General features: G+C 43.6%; 1 protein-coding gene across 2 annotated transcripts; it reads left to right on the top strand.

The window, feature by feature from the left end:
- Window positions 1–1,303: 1,303 nt before the first annotated feature.
- Window positions 1,304–19,778, top strand: LOC109522661 (arf-GAP with GTPase, ANK repeat and PH domain-containing protein 1-like). Of its 2 annotated transcripts, none has more exons than XM_019881409.1 (20): window positions 1,304–1,929; window positions 2,283–3,473; window positions 7,015–7,073; window positions 7,163–7,250; window positions 7,601–7,686; window positions 7,776–7,917; window positions 9,090–9,224; window positions 9,322–9,443; window positions 10,629–10,790; window positions 12,389–12,472; window positions 12,731–12,835; window positions 12,940–13,087; window positions 14,133–14,261; window positions 14,341–14,478; window positions 14,635–14,694; window positions 15,514–15,665; window positions 16,201–16,291; window positions 16,890–17,112; window positions 18,116–18,419; window positions 19,437–19,778. In XM_019881409.1, exons 2-20 carry the CDS (start codon window positions 2,366–2,368, stop codon window positions 19,725–19,727), a joined length of 3,627 nt encoding a protein of 1,208 aa, XP_019736968.1. In that variant the 5' UTR covers window positions 1,304–1,929; window positions 2,283–2,365; the 3' UTR covers window positions 19,728–19,778. The 2 variants fall into 2 exon arrangements, with proteins under 2 accessions (XP_019736968.1, XP_019736967.1); XM_019881408.1 differs by having other exon boundaries at window positions 14,338–14,478.
- Window positions 19,779–20,056: the final 278 nt, after the last annotated feature.

Raw genomic sequence — 20,056 nt, 5'->3', positions numbered from 1 at the left:
TTGCCTCATGCAAGGTAGGTTATTATTAAATTAAGCTTGCTGTTAAATCAACATGGTCACACATGCATGTTAGTCATCAGTACATTTGAAAATTCCTGTATGATATCATATTTTTGTCACTATCAGCATTCATATTGGCTTTTGCATTGATTTGATTAAATTGTTTGTTTCATGTTATGGCTTGTTTTCCTGTGTCCCATGTTCATGGGTTGTCTGCTAGTTTGGTTTTTGGCTCCATCTGTTCTCATCACCGCTATTCCTTGCGTCAACCAGTTAGCTTCCTCCAGCTACTCGTCTTGTCCAGGTGTGCCTCAATGTCCTGTGAATGTGTTTGTACTTACTTCAGTGCTTTCATTCAATCTGTGCTGGTTCAATGTTCTTCGTCATCATGTTTCCCTTTAGTCTTCTTCAGTTTGTTTGGTTTGTCTTTTGCCTAACAATATCATTTCCCCTCCTCCAAGGAGATATTTTTGTTGAAAATCCAAATTAAAATATGTATTCAGAAACCCCCCTCCACCTATGTGAACATTTCATATTGAATAACATTCGACAAACAAAGTTCAGGCATATGCACAAAGTAGACCTGTTCAATTTGGCGTCAATCAAAATTAGACCCTGGTAGGGGCAGCACAGTTGAATAGCAGTTTGCATGTTTTACTCACATTTGTGAGATTCGAAATGCTGCACTCGTCTTCCCGTTTGGAATTGACATGTTCTCCAATGCTTGCGCCTTGTCCTCCATTCCAAAAACATGCAAATTGTTACACTAAAGACCCAAAAGAGTCCGGAGGTGTGAATGAGTGCCGTGAATGGTTGTTAATCTATTTGTGCTCTGCAATTAATTGGCCGGCGATCAGTCTAGGGTGTACCCTACCACTCGCCCAAAGTCAGCTGCGATAGGCTCCATCTCACCCGCAACCCTAATGAGGACAAGTGCTACAGAAAGAGGACGGCATACAGTAGCTGGCCTTGGCAAAGCGTCTTTTTGTCATTGACAAAAGTGACATTTTGCCTCCCGAGGTTTTCATGCTTCCTTCTCTCTCCCTCTTCTTTTGCTCCTAAATCTTCCAGTTTTTCATTTGATGTTAAATGTAGTCTACGAGCCTAGATATGCTAATTAATCTCATCCTGTGCATCTTCTCTTTTGTACATGAGCGGCCAGGCAGTGCGAGCAGGCCCATAAATTGCTTTGGAAAGGACAGAAGAGAGAGAGAGAGAGAGAGAGAGAGAGAGAGAGAGAGAGAGAGAGCACCAGGGCAGATGAATACTGGCAACCACCACCACCACCCTCCATCTCTTTTGTAGTGCGCACCAATAAAAATCTGATGAACGTGAGCAACAACCGCCACCACCTCACAGTTAGCTTCTCCTTGGAGCCAAGCGAGTCCAGTTGTGCTGCAGGATTACGGGAGAGTAACTGGAGGCTTTGAGGGGAGGAAAAAGGGAGGAGGGGCTGTGTTGAGCTGGTGGGCTTCCTCTGCCTTACAGACACATTTTATTGACTTGCTAATTGGACGAGGCGCTCGGAGGAGAGGATGCGGTGACCGAGAGGAGATTTTCTCCAAGGGACCGATACAGACAAGGAAGCATTGTGGGCTATTTTAGAATTTCTTCCATTTTCGCGCTATGTCACAACAGATGGGCTTTTTTTCCACCCCCCCAGTAGTCATCCTGCTGTGAATTCCTGGTTTTGTGCATGACATTGTCAAATGGAGGCTCCAGCTGCAAGACGCATCGTGACAAGTGAATGATTTCCTTCTTACTCCCCCCCAAAGCAGGCTCACTTTCACCTATTTTTATTTCCCTTTTGGATGGATCAGCTCTTCATCATCTGCTCCACCTGATATCCTGTTTGATACCATTCGATCGCCAAAAGAATCATTCATTTTTGAACCAGGACCTATCTAATTGCTGTGCAACAGAATGACGGTATGAACACAATTCAGGGGGGAAAAAATTCTGGGGGAATGTGACATTTGTGGCTTTTCTAGTGCAACGATAGCTAAATCAAATGCATATTACCATCTTAGAAACCCCCGGGCATCATGCTTTCATCTATGCGTCTACCTGTCAGATTTGTACATAAGAGCTAAAGCAAGGAAAGGATCATGAATGAATTAGTGGTAGAGACAAGTAGTAGCAGTGTGCATGGATGGGGATTAAGTGAGGGGGAAAAAAATGCGGTCTCCACTGTGTAAGGCATTTAAATGTTTTCTAAAATTGTGTCCAGCATCCATTTTTCCAAACCGTACAATAATTCAAGATTCTCTTCTCTGTTTCAGTTCACTCCCGCTGCCATGACGGAGTTTTGCATGCGTGGCCTGGTCGGAGAGAAGGTGCTACTGTGCTGAGGTCTTGCGTCCCAATGAGCCAAGCAGACAACCCACAGAGACGCACCACCTATCTCATCTCCCTCACTCTGGTGAAGGTTGAGGCTTTGCCAGAGGATGTAGCTGGGAAACAAGTGGAGAAGGAGGGGGAAGGCAGCCCGAAAGAGAGTGAGGAGGTGAGACATGCCCCAAAAGAGGAGGAAATACGTGTTGGTCCACAAGCGTCGGATAAAGAGAGCGCACAAGCGGGAGAAGAAGTGGAGCAGGTGCATGTCAAGTATGGCAGCCCGAATGAGAAGTGGATCAAAGCGGAGAGAAGAGACCAAAAAGACGTCCCAATCGCTAAAAGCAAGGACACTGCTCCCGTCCACCCTTCATTGAGGCAAATGGTGAAGGTGTACAGCGGCAGCAGCTTCGAGACCACCGTACGCAGAGAGGGACCTCGCAGCGATGCCTCGCGTCCCAAGACCGAACTCTATCGGGAGCCTCCAAGGCTCTTCCCAAAGGGCGAAAACGGAGCGGAGCTCAACAACCGTTCCCGCTGCAGCCTCCCTTTTTCAGTGCCGCCTCAGGTTAGCCAGCGCCCCGAAGTCTTGATGAGGCCGCATACGGGAGCCAACGCAGCATGCTGGAAGGAAGCCCGAGAAGCCAACAACAGCTTGTATCACTCTGCAAAGACTCTGGAGCGGAGGGATAACCGTATCGGGGATCAGTCCCCCTTAATGGCAGCTACAACTCTGGGGCCTTACAGGGCGTCTTGGGCCGACAGCGATGGCAGAGGAACGCTCATTCGTCCCGCGGCTCCCCTCAGTGGAGGCTATTCCGGAATCATGAACAGGGAGAACTCTCACGAGGACAGATTTAAGGTTTCCTTGGTTACACCAGTTACCTGCGATGTGAACCGGCCTCCAAGAAAAACCACCAGTCGTACTCTGGATAACAGCGACCTACATTGCCTCTCTGAGGACGCCAGGAGAGGGAAAGAGGGCCAAGGAGGAACAATCCATAGAGCTCCCGTCCGTGACCGCAAGATGCTCAAGTTCATTAGTGGCATTTTCTCCAAAAGTGCAGCTGTGCCCTCAAATGTCAGCACTGCATCCGCCTTGTATCCCGCCGCGGACAGGGGCTCCAGCGAGGAGGAGGGTAAGTTCTTCATTGATTCATCTCGGAGAACATGACAGAGATCTATGGTGGGCTCGCTGTACTTTTAACATACACGTTGGACTTCTAATCGGCCCATTATTTCAAACGCTGCAGCTATATTCCGCTGTCAATGACACACCGATGCTACAGCGAGAAGATCCCCATGCAAAACTTTGATTGCAGGAACATATCTCGACCTCTCTGGTTTGAAATAAAGGAGCAGTCATACTATCGATCGTGATCATATATTACCAACTCCCACCTGATTCTCAGAATTGCTCTCACCGTTCAGCTCATTCTTTAAACACAGGCATATCTAATACTGTATTATAATTAGTATACAGTATCTGATTGACCAGGAATGTTTGAGAATGGTGCAAAACAATTGTCAGATAGGATCTGGCATACAAATGATTCTCAAAGTGTAAAAAACACAAAATGGCAACCATGTCTCATTGGTATTTCTAACTCGTATTTTTATCTCCATTTATAGTAAGAAGATAACCAACTTCAACTTACAGTGAAATCCGACCAAGGGATTAACCATTTTAACTGGCTATTCCATTTCCTGACACCAGTTATTGGGTTACATAATGTTGTTAACAATAAATTGATGGAGAATTAAAATAGGGGCTTGTTTTGACAATGTCTGTCATGTTTAAACTCTTGCTGCTACCCCTTTCTTGCGCTTTCATAGTGGCAACTTGGAATACACCTATGGGGTACACTTGAAAATGTATTCACTCGTGTCTTTCATGCAGTGGAAGGATATATTGTACAGTGGATATAAAAAGTCTACACACCCCTATTCAAATGCCAGGTTTTTGTGATATTAAAAAAAAATTAACCAAAATATATCCTTTATAGTTCCAAAAGTGTTCACGTCCTCTTAAAACTGAGAATGTGGCTCTGTTCAGAATTAACCAATCACATGCAAATTCATAAGTCAGCACACACCTGCCACCATTTAAAATGCCTCTGATAAACACTGAATAACGTTTAGCTTTTCTAGTTGGCTTTTCCTGGCATTTTATTCAGTTGTAGTCAAAGCCTGGGAGTTTTGTGCTAACACACAATAATTGGAACTCTTCATAATTCCGCTTCACCTCAACCTAAGGCGCAAATTCCAGCTGATAAAACATCTCCAAAGGATGATGATAACCACCACCATGCTTCACTCTAAGTATGGTGGCCTTTTGTGGCTGGTTGATTCTGAACACAGTCACCTCTTATTGGCCCTCTTGAAAGGTTTCATTTTTTTTCCCAAGTAAGTACATGTTATAGGTCTCAATAATGATGAGAAAAAAAATTCATAATTTATCTTGGTCTCGCCCTTTTTTTTTTTTTTTAAACAAAAAAAATTTGCATTTGACCAGGGGTGTGGCGACATTTTAGATCCGCTATAGCAAGGAAAATCAATCCAAAGACAGCTGGCCGAGGCTCTGGCACACCCGCGGCCCTCATGAGGATAAGCAGTTCAGATAATGGATGGATGGATGGATGGATGGATGGATGGATGGATGGATGGATGTTAATTGCATCCTGGTAGTGATTGACTCTGACTTTTTAAAAATCTCAGAATATGACAATGTGTCAAGATTGTTAAATTAATAATCCTCAAACAACTCCAGGGGCCTCAAGTGCGACTTTTTAAACAAACAAGGCTTCACATAAAATTGTTAGCAAACAGGAAAATGGTTCAGTCTTGTCAAAATCAAACAGCAGCATAAATATTGATATTGTCAATGAGAATATTAAAAACAAGATGCTCCCTTTTCTCGAGCCCTAAACTGATGGAAGTTGTGTATGATGGTGATTGTGGTATCGAAGCAAGCGCTGAATAATTTGTAAGGAGTAAGTGGGACATGAATAATTAAGGTCGGGGAGACATAGAGCTGTGTTCATGCAGAGAACAAGCTACGGTACTACTTCCTGCTCTGTGTGGATGGTCATCAGCATTCACATTGACGACACGTTGACTCTTAAAGAGTAATGTGACGTCGTCTACATTTCACCTGTAGTCTTTAAATTATTAAGGTGTAAATGACACAAAGTGATATTTACTCCGTTTGCACGCACGGTGGCACACACACACACACACACACACACACACACACACACACACACACACACACACACACACACACACACACACGCAGACACAGATGGACACTGCCTCTTTATGCCTTTCACATGTCGCCGCGACCGAGAGAGACCATTCATTGTATGGAGGCTTCTGGAAAAAGGAGTTGCCGTGGCAACAGCCAGCTGTGAGAGTTGTTGTTTGGTGGGTGGTGTGACGCCGATGAAGGGGAGCGCAGGGATTGTCCAAAGATGGAGGATTAGGGCGAGGGGTTGCAGGGGAACAGTTGTCAAACGAGGTTTAAGGTGGAACGTGTCCCCAGCGCGACAGACGACAGTGTGGGTGTATTTTGCACAACATCACAAGAAGGACCTTCTGCATGGGCGCGAGTGTGTGTGTGTGTGTGTGTGTGTGTGTGTGTGTGTGTGTGTGTGTGTGTGTGCGTGTGTGTGTGTGTGTGTGTGCAAACAGACTGAGTCATGCAGACTAACGATGGTTTCCATGGCCACATTAATGTTCATCTCTTGAGCAGAATCACCCAGGGTGTGTTTACGCCATATAGTGAAAAACCTGTTAAAATACTCAGTCGATGTCCTTTTTTTTCCCCTGCCCTTATAATTGTAGTTTTATTTCCTCATGCATGTATTCTGTTTGTATGTGTGCTAACAGGTTGGACAATGATGGTGGCGATACTGTATTTAGCGAATGTCTGCATTGAAGGAGCACATAGCCTGCATCGTGCCTGTGTGTACTGTTTCACAGATATATTTCAATTTTCTTCAAGGTTTTCAATGGATTAAAGCAAAAGGGACAAATGCAATGCGTTCAAAAGGATTCTAAAAATAGAATACACATGATCAAAATGACTCGTTTTTTTTTTTTGTGGATAATAAAACCAACCATGTTACAGAAACATTTGAATATCATTTAATCACAAATGACACACATTGTAGTTCGCAAGGCAGTGTGTTGAACAAATTAGGTATATCCACTGAGGAAAAAAAAAAAAGAAACATTTTACACATTCTAAGAGATTTGAATGAGTGTTTCGGAAGGCACTAGATGTGAATGTGAGCGTCAACTGTGGTTTGTTTTGGAATGAATTTTCTTGTCTGGGTTATGTCTTTTTATGTCTATAACATTTAGAGTGTGTATATTGGAGGACGGGGAGTAGGGAAGGCATCAGCTGTTTTATGATCACCGAGAGGAAGTTTACCGGCTCACACCTTGAAAACCTCTGTGACAGATGACAGCTCAAGGACGAGTCAGACAACAAATCCACAGAAATGAAATCCACTGTCAGCCTGACATTTTAATGGGCTCCTCAGTCATCATGATGTCTCTCTCATGAGAAGAAGCAAAGCATGAAAGTCAAGACCGACATCAGTTTTCAAACTTGGCTCCTGTTTGTTCACGTATCACTGCTTTTATGAACCACGTTCTCCTTTTTGGCTCTAGCTGCGTGCACCAGCAGTCAGGAATGGACCATCACTCAAACTGTGCAAGAACTTCACCTGGTAAGATTGTCTGCCTTCATCATCAAAGCTTTGACTTGAAATGAGATTCTTAGTGACTTAATGTGTGTGTGTGTGTGTTTGTGTGTCAGGCTGTGTTGGGGGGTCTGTGCAGTGGGAAGTCTGCGCTGGTCCACAGACACTTGACAGGAAGTTACCTGTCACTGGAGAATGCCGAAGGTCGGTTGGGTTCGCACTCGAATCATGTCCACATTCTTTCATGACAGACTCACTCATACGTTCTTTGACCATAACATTAGGTACAATAATACCATCTGTCTGTACATCGAGCCTTCCATCTGTTTTCTGTGGCGGTTCGTCTCACTAGGGTCACAGGTGAGCTGGAGCTTTTCCCAGCTGACTTTGGAGCAGACCTTGGGCTGATTGTGGCTGCCAATTGCAGGGACCACAAAGACAAACACTCCTTCACATTTCCACCCAACGTGGAAGAACTCGATATAGACAGTTAAAAATGTATGTTCTTTCCTTGTTTTCGATTGCAAGTCTTAATCATGATTTGTATAATCCAGGGCGTCAGTACATTAAGGATGTCTTGATTGATGGGCAGAGCCACTTGTTGATCATCAGAGAGGAGACGGAACTCCCAGGAGCCCAGGTGAGTTGGGAAACCGACCTTAGCTTGCATCTAAAACGAATCAGTCCTTCTCTTGTGCATTGCCTGCTCTTTGTCTGCCTTGTCTTCAGTTCGCAAGCTGGCTCGATGCGGTTATCCTGGTCTTCAGTTTGGAAAACGAGGCCAGTTTCCAGGAAGTGTACAAGATCTACCATCAACTTGCCGTCCACCGGCCTGTCACCGAGATACCTTTCGTAGTCGTGGGCACACAGGGTGAGGCGGTCATGAACGCATTTTAAAGAGGTCCAGGCCAGATCATTGCTTAAATTCAAGATTAAATTCTGTCAAGTATTTAAATTTATCAGAGTGGACGCGAGAATTTAGACTTTGGCACTGACAGTCAAATAACATTTAAAAGGATTCCAACAATGTTGATAAGTTTTTTTTTTTCTTTTTTGTGATAAAACATTTCTTGAGCAGAAATATGTTTTTAAAATTCTTGACACGACCAGGATTTTGGAGCGGGTCACCGATAAGCAAGTTTAAAAAAAAAAGATCACTGGTTAGATTAGTAGATGGATCTTCCGCCCCTCCACAACCCCCTGCACCTCCCCCTTCAAAAAAAATTAAATATCAGGGGGAAAAATGAAAAAAAATTCTGACTCTATATGCTGAGAAACCTTGGCTTGTTAACAACGGCAGCACAGAGCATCCCTAGAGTGAACAAGATTGTGTTTTACTGTTTTATCTTATTTTGCCTGATCTATTGAAAATATGGTTTGAAATGAAGTGCTTTTGAATTTCATTTAGGACTGTAAACTTTCAGCGTTGCAAATTTGAAAACACTTCAAACTAATATTCGAAACCTAACAGCTTTGACTCCTTTCACCTGATTTTCAGTTTACTCTAAACCTGCTTCACTGCTTGTCGAGCTTTCACACGCCCACTCACTCCTCTTGCAAATCTGCTCGGAATATAAACGATTTGACTGTCTGAGTCGTGCCTCGTGGGAGGCGGCAAAATGCATGCAATGGGTCTTCGCATTTTCAGTGCACGCACATCTTCTACTAGGTGAGGAAATGTGTAAAGATAAAATGTAAATGGTCAAATTTTGCACAGGTTAAGAAGCATTACTTGAAATATTAGTTGACCACTGTAATTGTGATCATAGTAATGCCAATTTAAGTACATAACACCATAGCGGGGCTTCGGAGTTGTCAAATCCTAACATAAGCAACACTTTTGTGGAGGTCAAGGAAAAGCTACTGTGGAAGAAACCTTGAACAGAAGCAATTCATTTTATGGAAGCAGCATTCTGCCGTGAGCGTTCTCGTTGAGACAACGAAACAAAAAAATAGAAAAAGTGGTTATATGGGGGAATAAAATGGGTTTTACAGGAGATATCAGACATTCTAGGTGTGATTTAATACTTGTGTCTTCACCAGATAAGATCAGCAGCAGCAACCCCAGGGTCATCGACGACGCTCGGGCCAGGCAGCTCTGCTCAGACGTGCGCCGTTGCACCTACTACGAAACATGTGCCACGTACGGCCTCAACGTCAACAGGGTCTTCACTGATGGTATCTCACAGCCTCATCAACTATGACTCTTGAAACATATGTGGGAAACTTTATGTGTGTGCGTGTATAAACTATTTTATCATTATTTTTGCCGCAGCTGCTCAGAAGATCATGGCTTCCAAGAAGCAAGCTGCTTTACTAGCTTCCTGTAAATCTCTTCCAAACTCTCCCAGTCACTCTGGAGGCTCCACCCCAGTGTCTGGTGTCTATCCAGGACAGGTAAAGGATTGAAAGAATATGTCACATTACTGCTGTTGTCTCCTGGGTTGAACGCCAGTGTCAGTTTGCGTTGGAGGATAAGCAACCCTGGACTGTATTTTCGTGACCAGCAAAAATCCTGCGCGGCGCGTAGCAGATCTCTGCACGGAAGCTGGGTTAGACCCGATATTGGTAATTTCACAAACAAGTGCAGGTCAGCATTTTTGCGAGAAGGAGGTCTGCGCCGCTGTGGGTGCGGTCACAGACAACTTTAATCAGTGGTAATCAAAGCGATTCCCCTCATTCTATTCAAATGTGGCCTGCTAGCAAAAGCACATCTGTGCCACTCTTTCTTTGTTTGCCACCTTACTGCTGTGCTACCCACTGGAATGACATAAGACAATGAAGTACAATGATGCACATATATATGAATTATTTACGTCACATTACACCAGCTGCGTAACCCGTGCGAGGGATTGACATTGTCTGGTTAGGCATTAGGTTTAGATCCACTTTTTGCCACCAAATTGTTATTCTGTCAGGCACATCTCCAACGTACTCCTTCTACTGCGCCAGCTCACCCAGCTTGGCGGGGACCGCTCTGCCAAAATGACAAACACACGCAGCGAGCCTCCGCCGGCATTTGCGCCACGTCGCAGATGTGCTGTCTAAGAAAATAAAGCCCCAAGTCTGTGTTTGAACGTTAAAAGGAGATGCACGGTTCCGCTCTGTGTTCCCCCATGTGACCTGAGAACATGTTTCTATTGAAAGGCACCCAATCATCAATCAGTCCAAAAGACATCGATTATTTTTATAGAAAATGGGAAATAACTATAACTCATCTTTTTTTTTTTTTTTTAATCCATTGATTTATTGTTAATTTTCCCCTGGGTCAAATGCCCATTTTTTCTCATGAGCATACAGTGTATTTTTGTTCTAACTGAAGAAACTAAAGAAAAGCCACCCAGTAATGAAAGTGCGGGCAATAATTACATCCCTTGAAAAGTAATGTGGCTCATATTACCCTTCAATAAAAAAAAAAAATCTTTGTGTTAATTACAGTTTTTACAAGCACAGTCATGGGAAATATTTAATAACATTTTACACATGCCGCGATTAATTAGTGCCTCGACTCAATGGAGACCTTTTACCTCTTTCTCTTGCTCTGTCACCCCCCCCACCCCTCTCCCTCTCCTTCGTTTGCAGGCCAGTAATGGGGGTCAGAGTAGCGATTACTCCTCATCGCTTCCCTCCACCCCTGTGATTAGCCATAAAGAGATTGGCAGGTCGGCAAGAGGGGAGAAACAAGACAGTGGCACTCCTGGCTCAGTCCGCAGTGCCACCCGCAGACGCACCGCACGCTTTTCGGTAAGCGCATGCCAAGCGCGAGCATGTAAATATTTTGAAGCAATTGAAAAATGACACTTGACTAAACCAATGAAGCTGGCCGTATCCATAATTCAATACATTAGCCGAGTCCTCCTCAACCACAGAGGTTCTTTTTAATTGGCCTGCACGGAGTGTGCATGTTGTAATCCCTTTGTTTCTCGAAGGGCTCCTTTCAATTAGCAGCGTTTAGCAGGTTAAGTCTAATTTGCCACTTGGTGTGACTATATTGGAGGTGTCATTTCTGTAATATGTCAGACGTGCGAATGACTTATGACCTGTTCATTTCTCTGCCAGTGCCAGCATTCTTCCCTTTACAATTGATTTCCTACATGCAAAAAAAAAAAAAAAACACAAAAAAAACCAAAACAAAACACTATGATGATGTATGTGGTACAGTTGCATGCTTTTATAATGTGTGTCATTGATGGAGTCTAAAATTGCAACATGGTAGTGATGGCAGGCGGCTCGGTGATCCAGTGGTTAGCTTGTCGACCTCACAGTGCAGAGGTTTGATTCCAGCTCTGGCCTCCCTGTGTGGAGTTTGCATGTTCTCCCCATGCCTGTGTGGGTTTTCTCCGGGTACTCCTGTTTCCTCCCACATTCTAAAAACATTCATGGCAGGCTGATTGAACACTTTTCATTGTCCCTAGGTGTGAGTGTGAGCGTGGATGGTTGTTCGTCTGTGTGTGCCCTGCGATTGGCTGGCAACCGGTTCAGGGTGTCCCCCGCCTACGGCCCGAAGACAGCTGATACAGGCTCCAGCACGCCCCGCGACCCTTGTGAGGATAAAGCGGATCGGAAAATGCATGGATGAATAGTGATGCTACTAAGAGGCGAATTAAGACACCGGATGCATGGCCAGACATTGCCTAAATCGAGCCACTTTAAGTTTCTTCATTAATAATGACCACTTGTGAATCTAAAATAACGCTCGCATCTCTAACTTGGTCTAATTTCTTTCACGTCGTCTTCAGTGTATCATTAGTTGTGAGATGCTAACATAGCTTTATTGTGTGAGCAGAAGGTTGCATGGCTTGCGTGTCGTTAGCTGTGAGACAGACTGTTTCAGTGCCGCAGACCAGCTGGCGATGAAACGGTGGTGAGCCAGGAGCAGAAGGAGCAGCGAATGAAGATTGTGAGGCCTGTGGATACTCCCCAGAGCTTGAGAATTTGTTGTTTTCTCAAGGTGGCTAACACAAGAATGAAGTTAGTTGTGGCCAGCGCATTTCATACTTAACGAGAAACTCAAGTGAATAAAAACTCCTTTCTGTTAGGCCTAGCTGTCAAAACGTGCTCTGCGATTAACTGGTGACTAGTCTTGCTTGTATCCCAACGCTTATTTAAAATGTGCAGGGACAGGCTTCAGTCCAATCTAATGAAGACCCGAATGAAGACAAGTGCTATAAATAAATAAATAAATAAATAAAATTCCCTTTCCCTTTATTTCCTGTGGGACCTGTACTACATTCCAAACAATCAACCAACATCCCAGTGTATTTTGAGGTTCCACTCTGGAATAGTTTCAGCATCAATACACTTTAAAAAGCATGTTTTTCGTCTCCTTGTGTTTCCTTCAGGGTCGAAGAGGCAGTGACTCAGCCAGGCGAAGTGCAGACTGCAAAGGAGACGTGGGAAGCGGGCGCTTTATTCCGATCAAGCAGGTAAAACAAAGATCCAGAATACAAATCTCTCGTCCATCCAATGAACTTGAGCAGAGGACATCACACCGCGACTCCTTTCAAATGACACATCTAAGGACACCTGTCATTGTGTGAATTAATGCATACCCCATCGGCTAGATAATACGCTGTGGGTGTTTTTGGCTGCCACCAGCCATCACGCTGCCTAACCGTGTGAGATGCACTCACAAAATATCAACAGTGCATTTTCACCTTTTTTTGTGCTGGGACCTCTACCAGGGTTTCTTGCTCAAGCGCAGCGGGAACTCACTCAATAAAGAGTGGAAGAAGAAATACGTCACCCTCTCCAGTGATGGCATCCTGTCATACCACTCCAATGTCAATGTGAGTGTGTTTGGACAGAGCGCTTTGGATGGTTTACAATGCTGAGACATCAGCCAACTGGTACAAAGTAGTTAGTTGTAATGGGGGGGTTATTGACTTGGCAGGACTACATGCTAAATACACCCGGGAAAGAAATGGACCTGCTGCGAGTGACGGTGAAGGTGCCAGGCAAGCGTCCCCCTCGTGCCGTACCTACCGGCGGCCCTCCAGTCGGACTCAAAGATGTGCAGGGACCAGAGGGTGTCGGCCTGGGTGAGAGAAAATACACTGATGTGCGGCGCATCCCTTGACCGATATAAAAGGTAGCAAAATTATATTGAGATGAATAAAATTGCCAACACCAAATCCTATCTGTATACCTCAGAGCCCCAACCAGGCATTGCAATCTTAATTTGGGTCAGGAACAATTGTAGGGTTTCCGCAAAACTCAATTCTTGCATATTCCTAAATCAGTCAATTCATGTTTTATTTACATCGAAATAAAAAAATAAAAAAAGATGAAAAATCCCTCCATTTTTATCGAGTGTGCCCTTATCAGAGCTGCAGGTGAGAATCCCGGACTTGTTGCCAGCCAGTTGCAGGGTGTGTACAGTGGTGTACAAAGGTTTTTGCCCCTGATTCGAACCCAGAACCTCACAACTTTGAAGTGGACATGTTAGAAATACCTCAGCGTGCTTACATAATTATTAAAAATTGTTAGACATTTTATTCACACCATTGGAGTCTAAATCAGAGTCTTTTTCATTGCATCTTTCATGGAAATCGGTCAAATAGCCTCATGCGTAATCCTGCTCACAAACAAACAAATGAAAAATATGAAAACAAAATCCTTGGCTGAGCAATTCACGAGAGCGAACAAGCAACCAGTAGAATCCGTCGGGGGGGTGAATAGAGATGAGCTGTATTTGTTCAACCATTGGCGAATCCAGATTTTTACAGCAACAGTAGCACACACACAAATAAAATGCATGTATACTGTGTTTTTAAAACAAATATATCTGATGTACATTTACAACATGAACATAAGGAGTGAAGCGGCAAATAAGTCCTACCTGAACATGAATAAATAAATAAATGTGATGCTCTTGTGAATGGAGCACACTGGAATCGGAAGAAGCGTCACCCTTGGAGAGGCAGCTGTAGATGAATAAATAGATCATAGCGAGACTCTGACCAATACGTTATAGAGCTCTGTGTTGATTATGTAGTTCAACAGTAGCACAGAGTTGTTTTGTTGTTGTTGTTGTTTTTTTTTTTTTTTTTTTTTTTACTTACTTCGGCTCGATGCTTGTCATAGTTCCTGTCAGTGCCAGCAGCCTCCTGCAAGCGGACGACATGGAGGGGCTCGGGGGCGCTCTCTTCCTGAGGAGTAACAGAGGCGTGCAGCGATGTTCTTCCAACGTCTCCAACCACGCTCAAAGTGTTGGTGAGAGAAAACAACAGGATTCTGGAAGTAGTAGGTATCCAAGTGTGGGATGATTCAGTGTCCGTGAACGTGTCAGCAGACTCTGCAGTTGAGGGTGTGTCCAGCTCCTCGTCCACCAAAGATGTAGGCTCCACATCCCCAGTGGAGGACAGGAAGAAGCATCGCAGGAAGAAGAGCATGAACCAGAAAGGGGACGCCACCATTGGCCAAGCAGATGGTGATGAGCTTCTCCATATTATAAAACTCACAAATAAAGATTAGTTTGGATCGATTCTTTCTGTTAACTATGAAGTTATGGAACATTTACATGAAAAAAAAACATTGTAGAATTCTCGCAATTTTAATGATTTCGATTGTTGTGTTTTTTTTCCAGCCAAGCGCAAAATGTGGAAACTAAAAAGCTTTGGTAGCTTAAGGAACGTGAGCAAAACAGGTAATGTTTGGTAATGTCCTATCTCGTTGCATCTTCCGAGCTCTTATTGTCTAGTGCAGGGGTGTCAAACTCATCTTTGTCGGGGGCCACTTTGGAGTTACATCTTCCCCCGGGGGGCCGTTAAGAGCGTGAAACCGAAGAAATGTTTATTCATCACATCGTATTATTACTTGTACACAAAAAAAAAAAATAATGAGTATAAACTGGGTACAAAATTATTGCACAATGTCACCGTTATTTATTACGTATGACAATTTGAGATTTCGGTACAGATTTAAGCAAGGATCATGGAAGTTCACACAGATGATTTGCTTTCGTGGGCCACATAAAATGACGTCGCGGACCAGATCTGGCCCCCGGGCCTTGACTTTGACACCTGTGTTCGAGTGTCTTATATCGTTTGTGACGTGCTACTGTGGTTGAGTCACATCAAGGAAAGACCTTGCATCATATCATTGCTGTGATGTGGAAAACATGTATGTCCATTTTTGTAATTAAATTCTTTTTTTTGCATTCATGGGATGTCCAAAATGCAGACACCCCATGAACAATGAAAAAAAAAAAAAGACCAAAATGGACATATGTGTTTTTCACAGTGACAACAAAGAAATGCTGCAAGGCTACATTGCTACTGAATATTACAAACGAACTATTGAATTCAGTTTGATGGGTAATTGCTTGGTTCAATCTCATGCTTTATAATAACACAGATACTTTCGAAAAAGTATCTCAAAAAAATCACGCAGAAGTCGCAAACACATTCCAATTCTAAGAGAGCTTTTATGTGTGGGTGTGTTTCTGTATGTGTGTGTGAGGCAGATGAAGAAAACAATGACTTTGTCATTGTGTCGAGTTCTGGCCAGACGTGGCATTTTGAAGCCCAAAGTGTGGAGGAGCGGGATTCCTGGGTGCAGGCTATCGAGAGTCAGATCTTGGCCAGCTTGCAGCTGTGTGAGAGCAGTAAGAACAAGGTTGGACACACACACGTGCACACACAAATTAAAACTTTTTTAAGATCCTGCACCTCATATTCAATGGTGTCTGCTATCTTTTTGCGAAAGAAAAATACCGAAAAAAAACATTTCATCCTTGACTCATGACCTTACAACACAGCCGCGTTGGCTTTTGTCAAAAAGATAAAGATAGTTTAATTGATTTATTTTTTTCCACTGCTGAAGCGACTTCATCACAAGCGTGTTATGATTTCAGGCCTGCGCAATATTGTCTTGTGCCACTGCAACAAGGACACATCCTCGGATGGGCGCTTAAAAATGTAATGTCCTCCGATATCACAAGTTAATGCACTGATGCAGGTTCTTGATTTTTTTTTTTTTTTTTTTTTTTAATGGAAACAATTTTTCAAACCCTTTTAACATACCAACTCATTTTATGGAAGCTTGTTCATGTACGTAGGCAGATTTGGTTCAAGTTACAGTCATTGCGCTAAATAAAGGAGAACACAGCTAACACTGTACGCTTGGTGTTTTTTGTTTTTTGTTTTCACAGGCTCGGAAGAACAGCCAGAGCGAAGCCGTCGCTCTGCAGGCGATTCGCAATGCAAAAGGAAACGGCTTCTGTGTCGACTGCGATGCTCCCAGTTAGTGACACCTTTGTCAACTCAAACCTCTTGTGTCTGTCTACTGTGCCACATCCAACCATTTCAAAGCTACTCATGTACTGCATCAATCATCTTTCGTCTTCTTATTGCGTCAGTTTGAAAATGAATAAGACTTAACAGAACAACAGAACAAAGTCGCCCGTTCGTTATTGAGTAATTGCTCACATTCTTGCACACTCGACTGATAACAGCGGGAGCGGCGTGGCGTGGGAGGCCGGGGGGGGGGGGGGGCTTTCCAAGGGCGGGGGCGTGCATTACAGAAATCAGTTTAAATGCCAATTTTATTTAGACCAAAAAAAAAAAACCCACTTTGATGTCATGTTAATTATTCCACTGAATCAAAATTGGGTCACCATGATGTCGGAAGAAATAGCACTTTTCTCCACTCATGAATAAAACATCTTTCTTCTCATCGACTATAATCTTCTTGCATTATCCTTCTTGTAAAGGAAGAATCTTGGATGTAGATTTTGTATTGGATCTTTTTAGACTGAGTTTAGACGTGAACCTAAGGAAGTGGCGAGTGAGCGTTAAAGATGGTGATTGCCTGTGTGTTTTGTTTTTTTTTCTTTCCGAGATCCCACGTGGGCCAGTTTGAACCTTGGCGCCCTCATATGCATCGAGTGTTCGGGAATCCACAGGAACTTGGGAACTCACGTTTCGCGCGTTCGCTCACTCGATTTGGACGATCTACCGCGAGAGCTCACACTGGTTCTCAGTGCCATTGGCAACCACATGGTGAACTGTATATGGGAGGCGTGCACGATGGGCCACCGTAAACCTCCGCCTGACGCTACCAGGTAATGACAGTTTAAATATTTGCATTTATGTTTATTTGCTATGGATGTCACAGTGGACAAACCAGATGCGCTGATTTAAGTGTTTTGCCATGAGTGAAGGCTGTCACTCAAGAATCTTTTTCGAATCAATGCTTTTAAAATGTTATTGTTTCGAGGCAGGGCGGTTGGTTAGCGTGTCGACATCACAGTGCAGAGGTTGTGGGTTCGATTCTGGCTCCGGCCTCCTTGTGTGGAGTTTGCATGTTCTCCCAGTGCCTGCGTGGGTTTTCTCCGGGTACTCCGGTTTCCTGCCACATTCCAAAAACATGCATGGCAGGCTGATTGAACATCCAAAAATTGTCCCTAGGTGTGAGTGTGAGCGTGGATGGTTGTTCGTCTCTGTGTGCCCTGCGATTGGCTGGCAACCAGTTCAGGGTGTCCCCCGGCTGAGATAGACTCTTGTGATGATGAAGTGGATCGGAAAATGAATGCATGGATGTTTCGAGGCAGATGACCTATAACAACTTTTACTCTGACCAGTCAATCAGAAGTTGACGTTATTGCGAGCCAATATTTTATCTCACAACATGACAATATGACAAAATCAATAAATAAATATAAAGTCGAATGCATCATAATTGCCAGAGATGCAAATTAATAAAATTAATGCGTGCCGATACAGATGCGTTTTGCTTGTTTACGTGGACTGTAACAAGTTTCACTCTGACCAGCAAATCAGAGTCCCATTGCTGATACTGCTCATCGGCCAGAATCACAGATTCAGAAAGCTCTGGGCAGAACAGACAATGAATAAATAAATAAATATAACATTCACATACATGTAGTGCAACCAAGAGAAATAAAATGAAGAGGATAGACCGTGAGGAATAGCAATGTACAATTTCATGGAACAACCATGGCAACATTGGAAATGTAGATCCGCGCTTCTAATACGGTTTAGGCCAGCAGCAATGTTCTTGCTGTCCGTGAAGGTCAACCGCTTTATTTTCTTTGCTTTTTCCAGAGAGGAACGAGAGTCGTGGATTCGGGCCAAATATGAGCAGAAACTCTTTGTGGCGCCATTGCCCCCTCCTACTCCCAACGAGGGTCCCGACATCACACTCTCCGGCCGTCTTCTGCTAGCTGCGATGGAGCACAATCTCCCCAAGCTATTGCTCCTCTTGGCCCACTGCACGAAGGAAGACATGAATGGCCCCCCCAGCATGGCGCTCTCCTCCCGGTCCCTCCTGGCGCTGCGGCTGCCCGGCTCTGCCCTTCATGCTGCCTGTCAGCAGGCCAACGTGGTGATGACGCAGCTTCTCGTTTGGGTCAGTTGACTTTGCTCTTTGTGTCCCATTATGGCTTTGCTGACTGGGATGTATACTCACTGACCACCATAACATTATGAAACCAGTCAGACTTGTATGGAAAGTTACAATTACAATTTTGACTGACACTGCGAGAGATGTAATCGTTACAGTGTTACAGTTTGCAATAGAGCACACATTCAACAGATTTTTTTAGCCTTTCAGAGGGACAATTCTCATCAATTATCAATAGGTAGTGTATTAAGGTGTATTTTCTTGATGTATTTGATTTTTAACACACGTTTTAGTTGTCTGAATGCTTAAGAGAAATTAGGGATAGCATATATTGTTTACATTTTTTTTGTTTTGTTTTTGTAGTTAGGTGTGTAAAAGTGGAATTTATGATCCAGCTCTTGTACTACATCTCCTGAGACTGTGCACCTGCACCTGTTCCTAATAAAGCGTCTGGAGAGTGAATAGCATGAAGAATAATAATAGTAGTATTAACAGTAGTAACAATAATCATAATAATAATATTACGACAGAGACTCTCCATGCTTTGCTTTTCAGCCCAGGTACATGAAATTATATCCCACAATATGAAACATAATACTATATTGACTATATATACTGCATTCCTACACTTGACGACAGCCAGTTGGATCTCGCTTTATACCTCGAAAAGTAAATAAAATTTTTAGCCCGTGATACAACATGGCATTTTTTTATGGCCCTTAAATCTGCATCGTTGGCGATGCCACCAAATAATAATAAAAATGAATATATGAATAATAAGTCTATATTTTATTTGTCAGGCACTTTATATCTGCAACAGATCTCACAGTGCCACGGTCATAAAAAAATAAAACAAAACACAAGTAAAATCCTAGTTAGGAGGAACAAATATGAGTTTTGTTAAAATGCCTCTTAAAAAGACGTCACTTAACAATAATCACAAAAGTGTAAAACATCCAGTTAGGTGTTTGGTATAATTTGTTAAAATGCAAATCCTTTTGTTGTACTTCTCCTTGTTGCCAGTACGGATGTGACGTTAGGTACAAGGACGCTCAGGGGCAAACAGCGCTGACCCTGGCTCGCTTGGCGGGCAGCCAGGAGTGCGCCGACATTCTGCTGCAGTACGGATGTCCCAATGAGTCCGCCCCTTCCGTTGCCACAACTGCCGGATCCACATCCGCAGCCAACCCAGGCTTCCCCGTTGCCATGACTCCCAACCTGACGGTCGCCACGACGCTCAGGATCTCGCACAGGGGCGGTGGCGGCGGGGCGGCCAGCTTCAGCTACAGTACGTCAAGAAAAGCCGTATCATAAGACAAGAGGAGAGGGTGGGGTTTGCGTATGTGTGTGTGTGTGTGTATGTATGTATGTATATATATATATATATATATATGTATGTATGTATATATATATGTGTGTGTGTGTTTCATTCAAGATGTACCATGTTCCTTCCTTTTAATCTATTTGTTCCTCTCATTTTCAGGATTAAAACAAAAGCCGGTGAAAGCCAAAACCTATTGAATATTTTACTGGGTGTCCTAAATGGGGGACTGGGGGGGGGGGTCTCTCATCCAAATGTTAAGAACTGCAATAAGCTAATGAACTGGGCTGTATGTATCTGTTTGAAATGCCATCACTTTATC

This window comes from Hippocampus comes, unplaced genomic scaffold, assembly GCF_001891065.2.
Source record: "Hippocampus comes isolate QL1 unplaced genomic scaffold, H_comes_QL1_v1.1 scaffold68, whole genome shotgun sequence".
Classification (NCBI taxonomy): domain Eukaryota; kingdom Metazoa; phylum Chordata; class Actinopteri; order Syngnathiformes; family Syngnathidae; genus Hippocampus; species Hippocampus comes.
This window is presented reverse-complemented; position numbering and strand designations above follow the sequence as displayed.

Excerpts from the sequence above, each read along its gene's own strand:
- LOC109522661 (XM_019881408.1), top strand. The coding sequence starts at position 2,366 with ATGAGCCAAGCAGACAACCCACAGAGACGCACCACCTATCTCATCTCC. Across the intron at positions 14,262-14,337 it reads CAACCACGCTCAAAGTGTTG|CAGACTCTGCAGTTGAGGGT; the intron begins GTGAGAGAAAAC and ends TGAACGTGTCAG. Across the intron at positions 16,292-16,889 it reads TGTCGACTGCGATGCTCCCA|ATCCCACGTGGGCCAGTTTG; the intron begins GTTAGTGACACC and ends TTTCTTTCCGAG.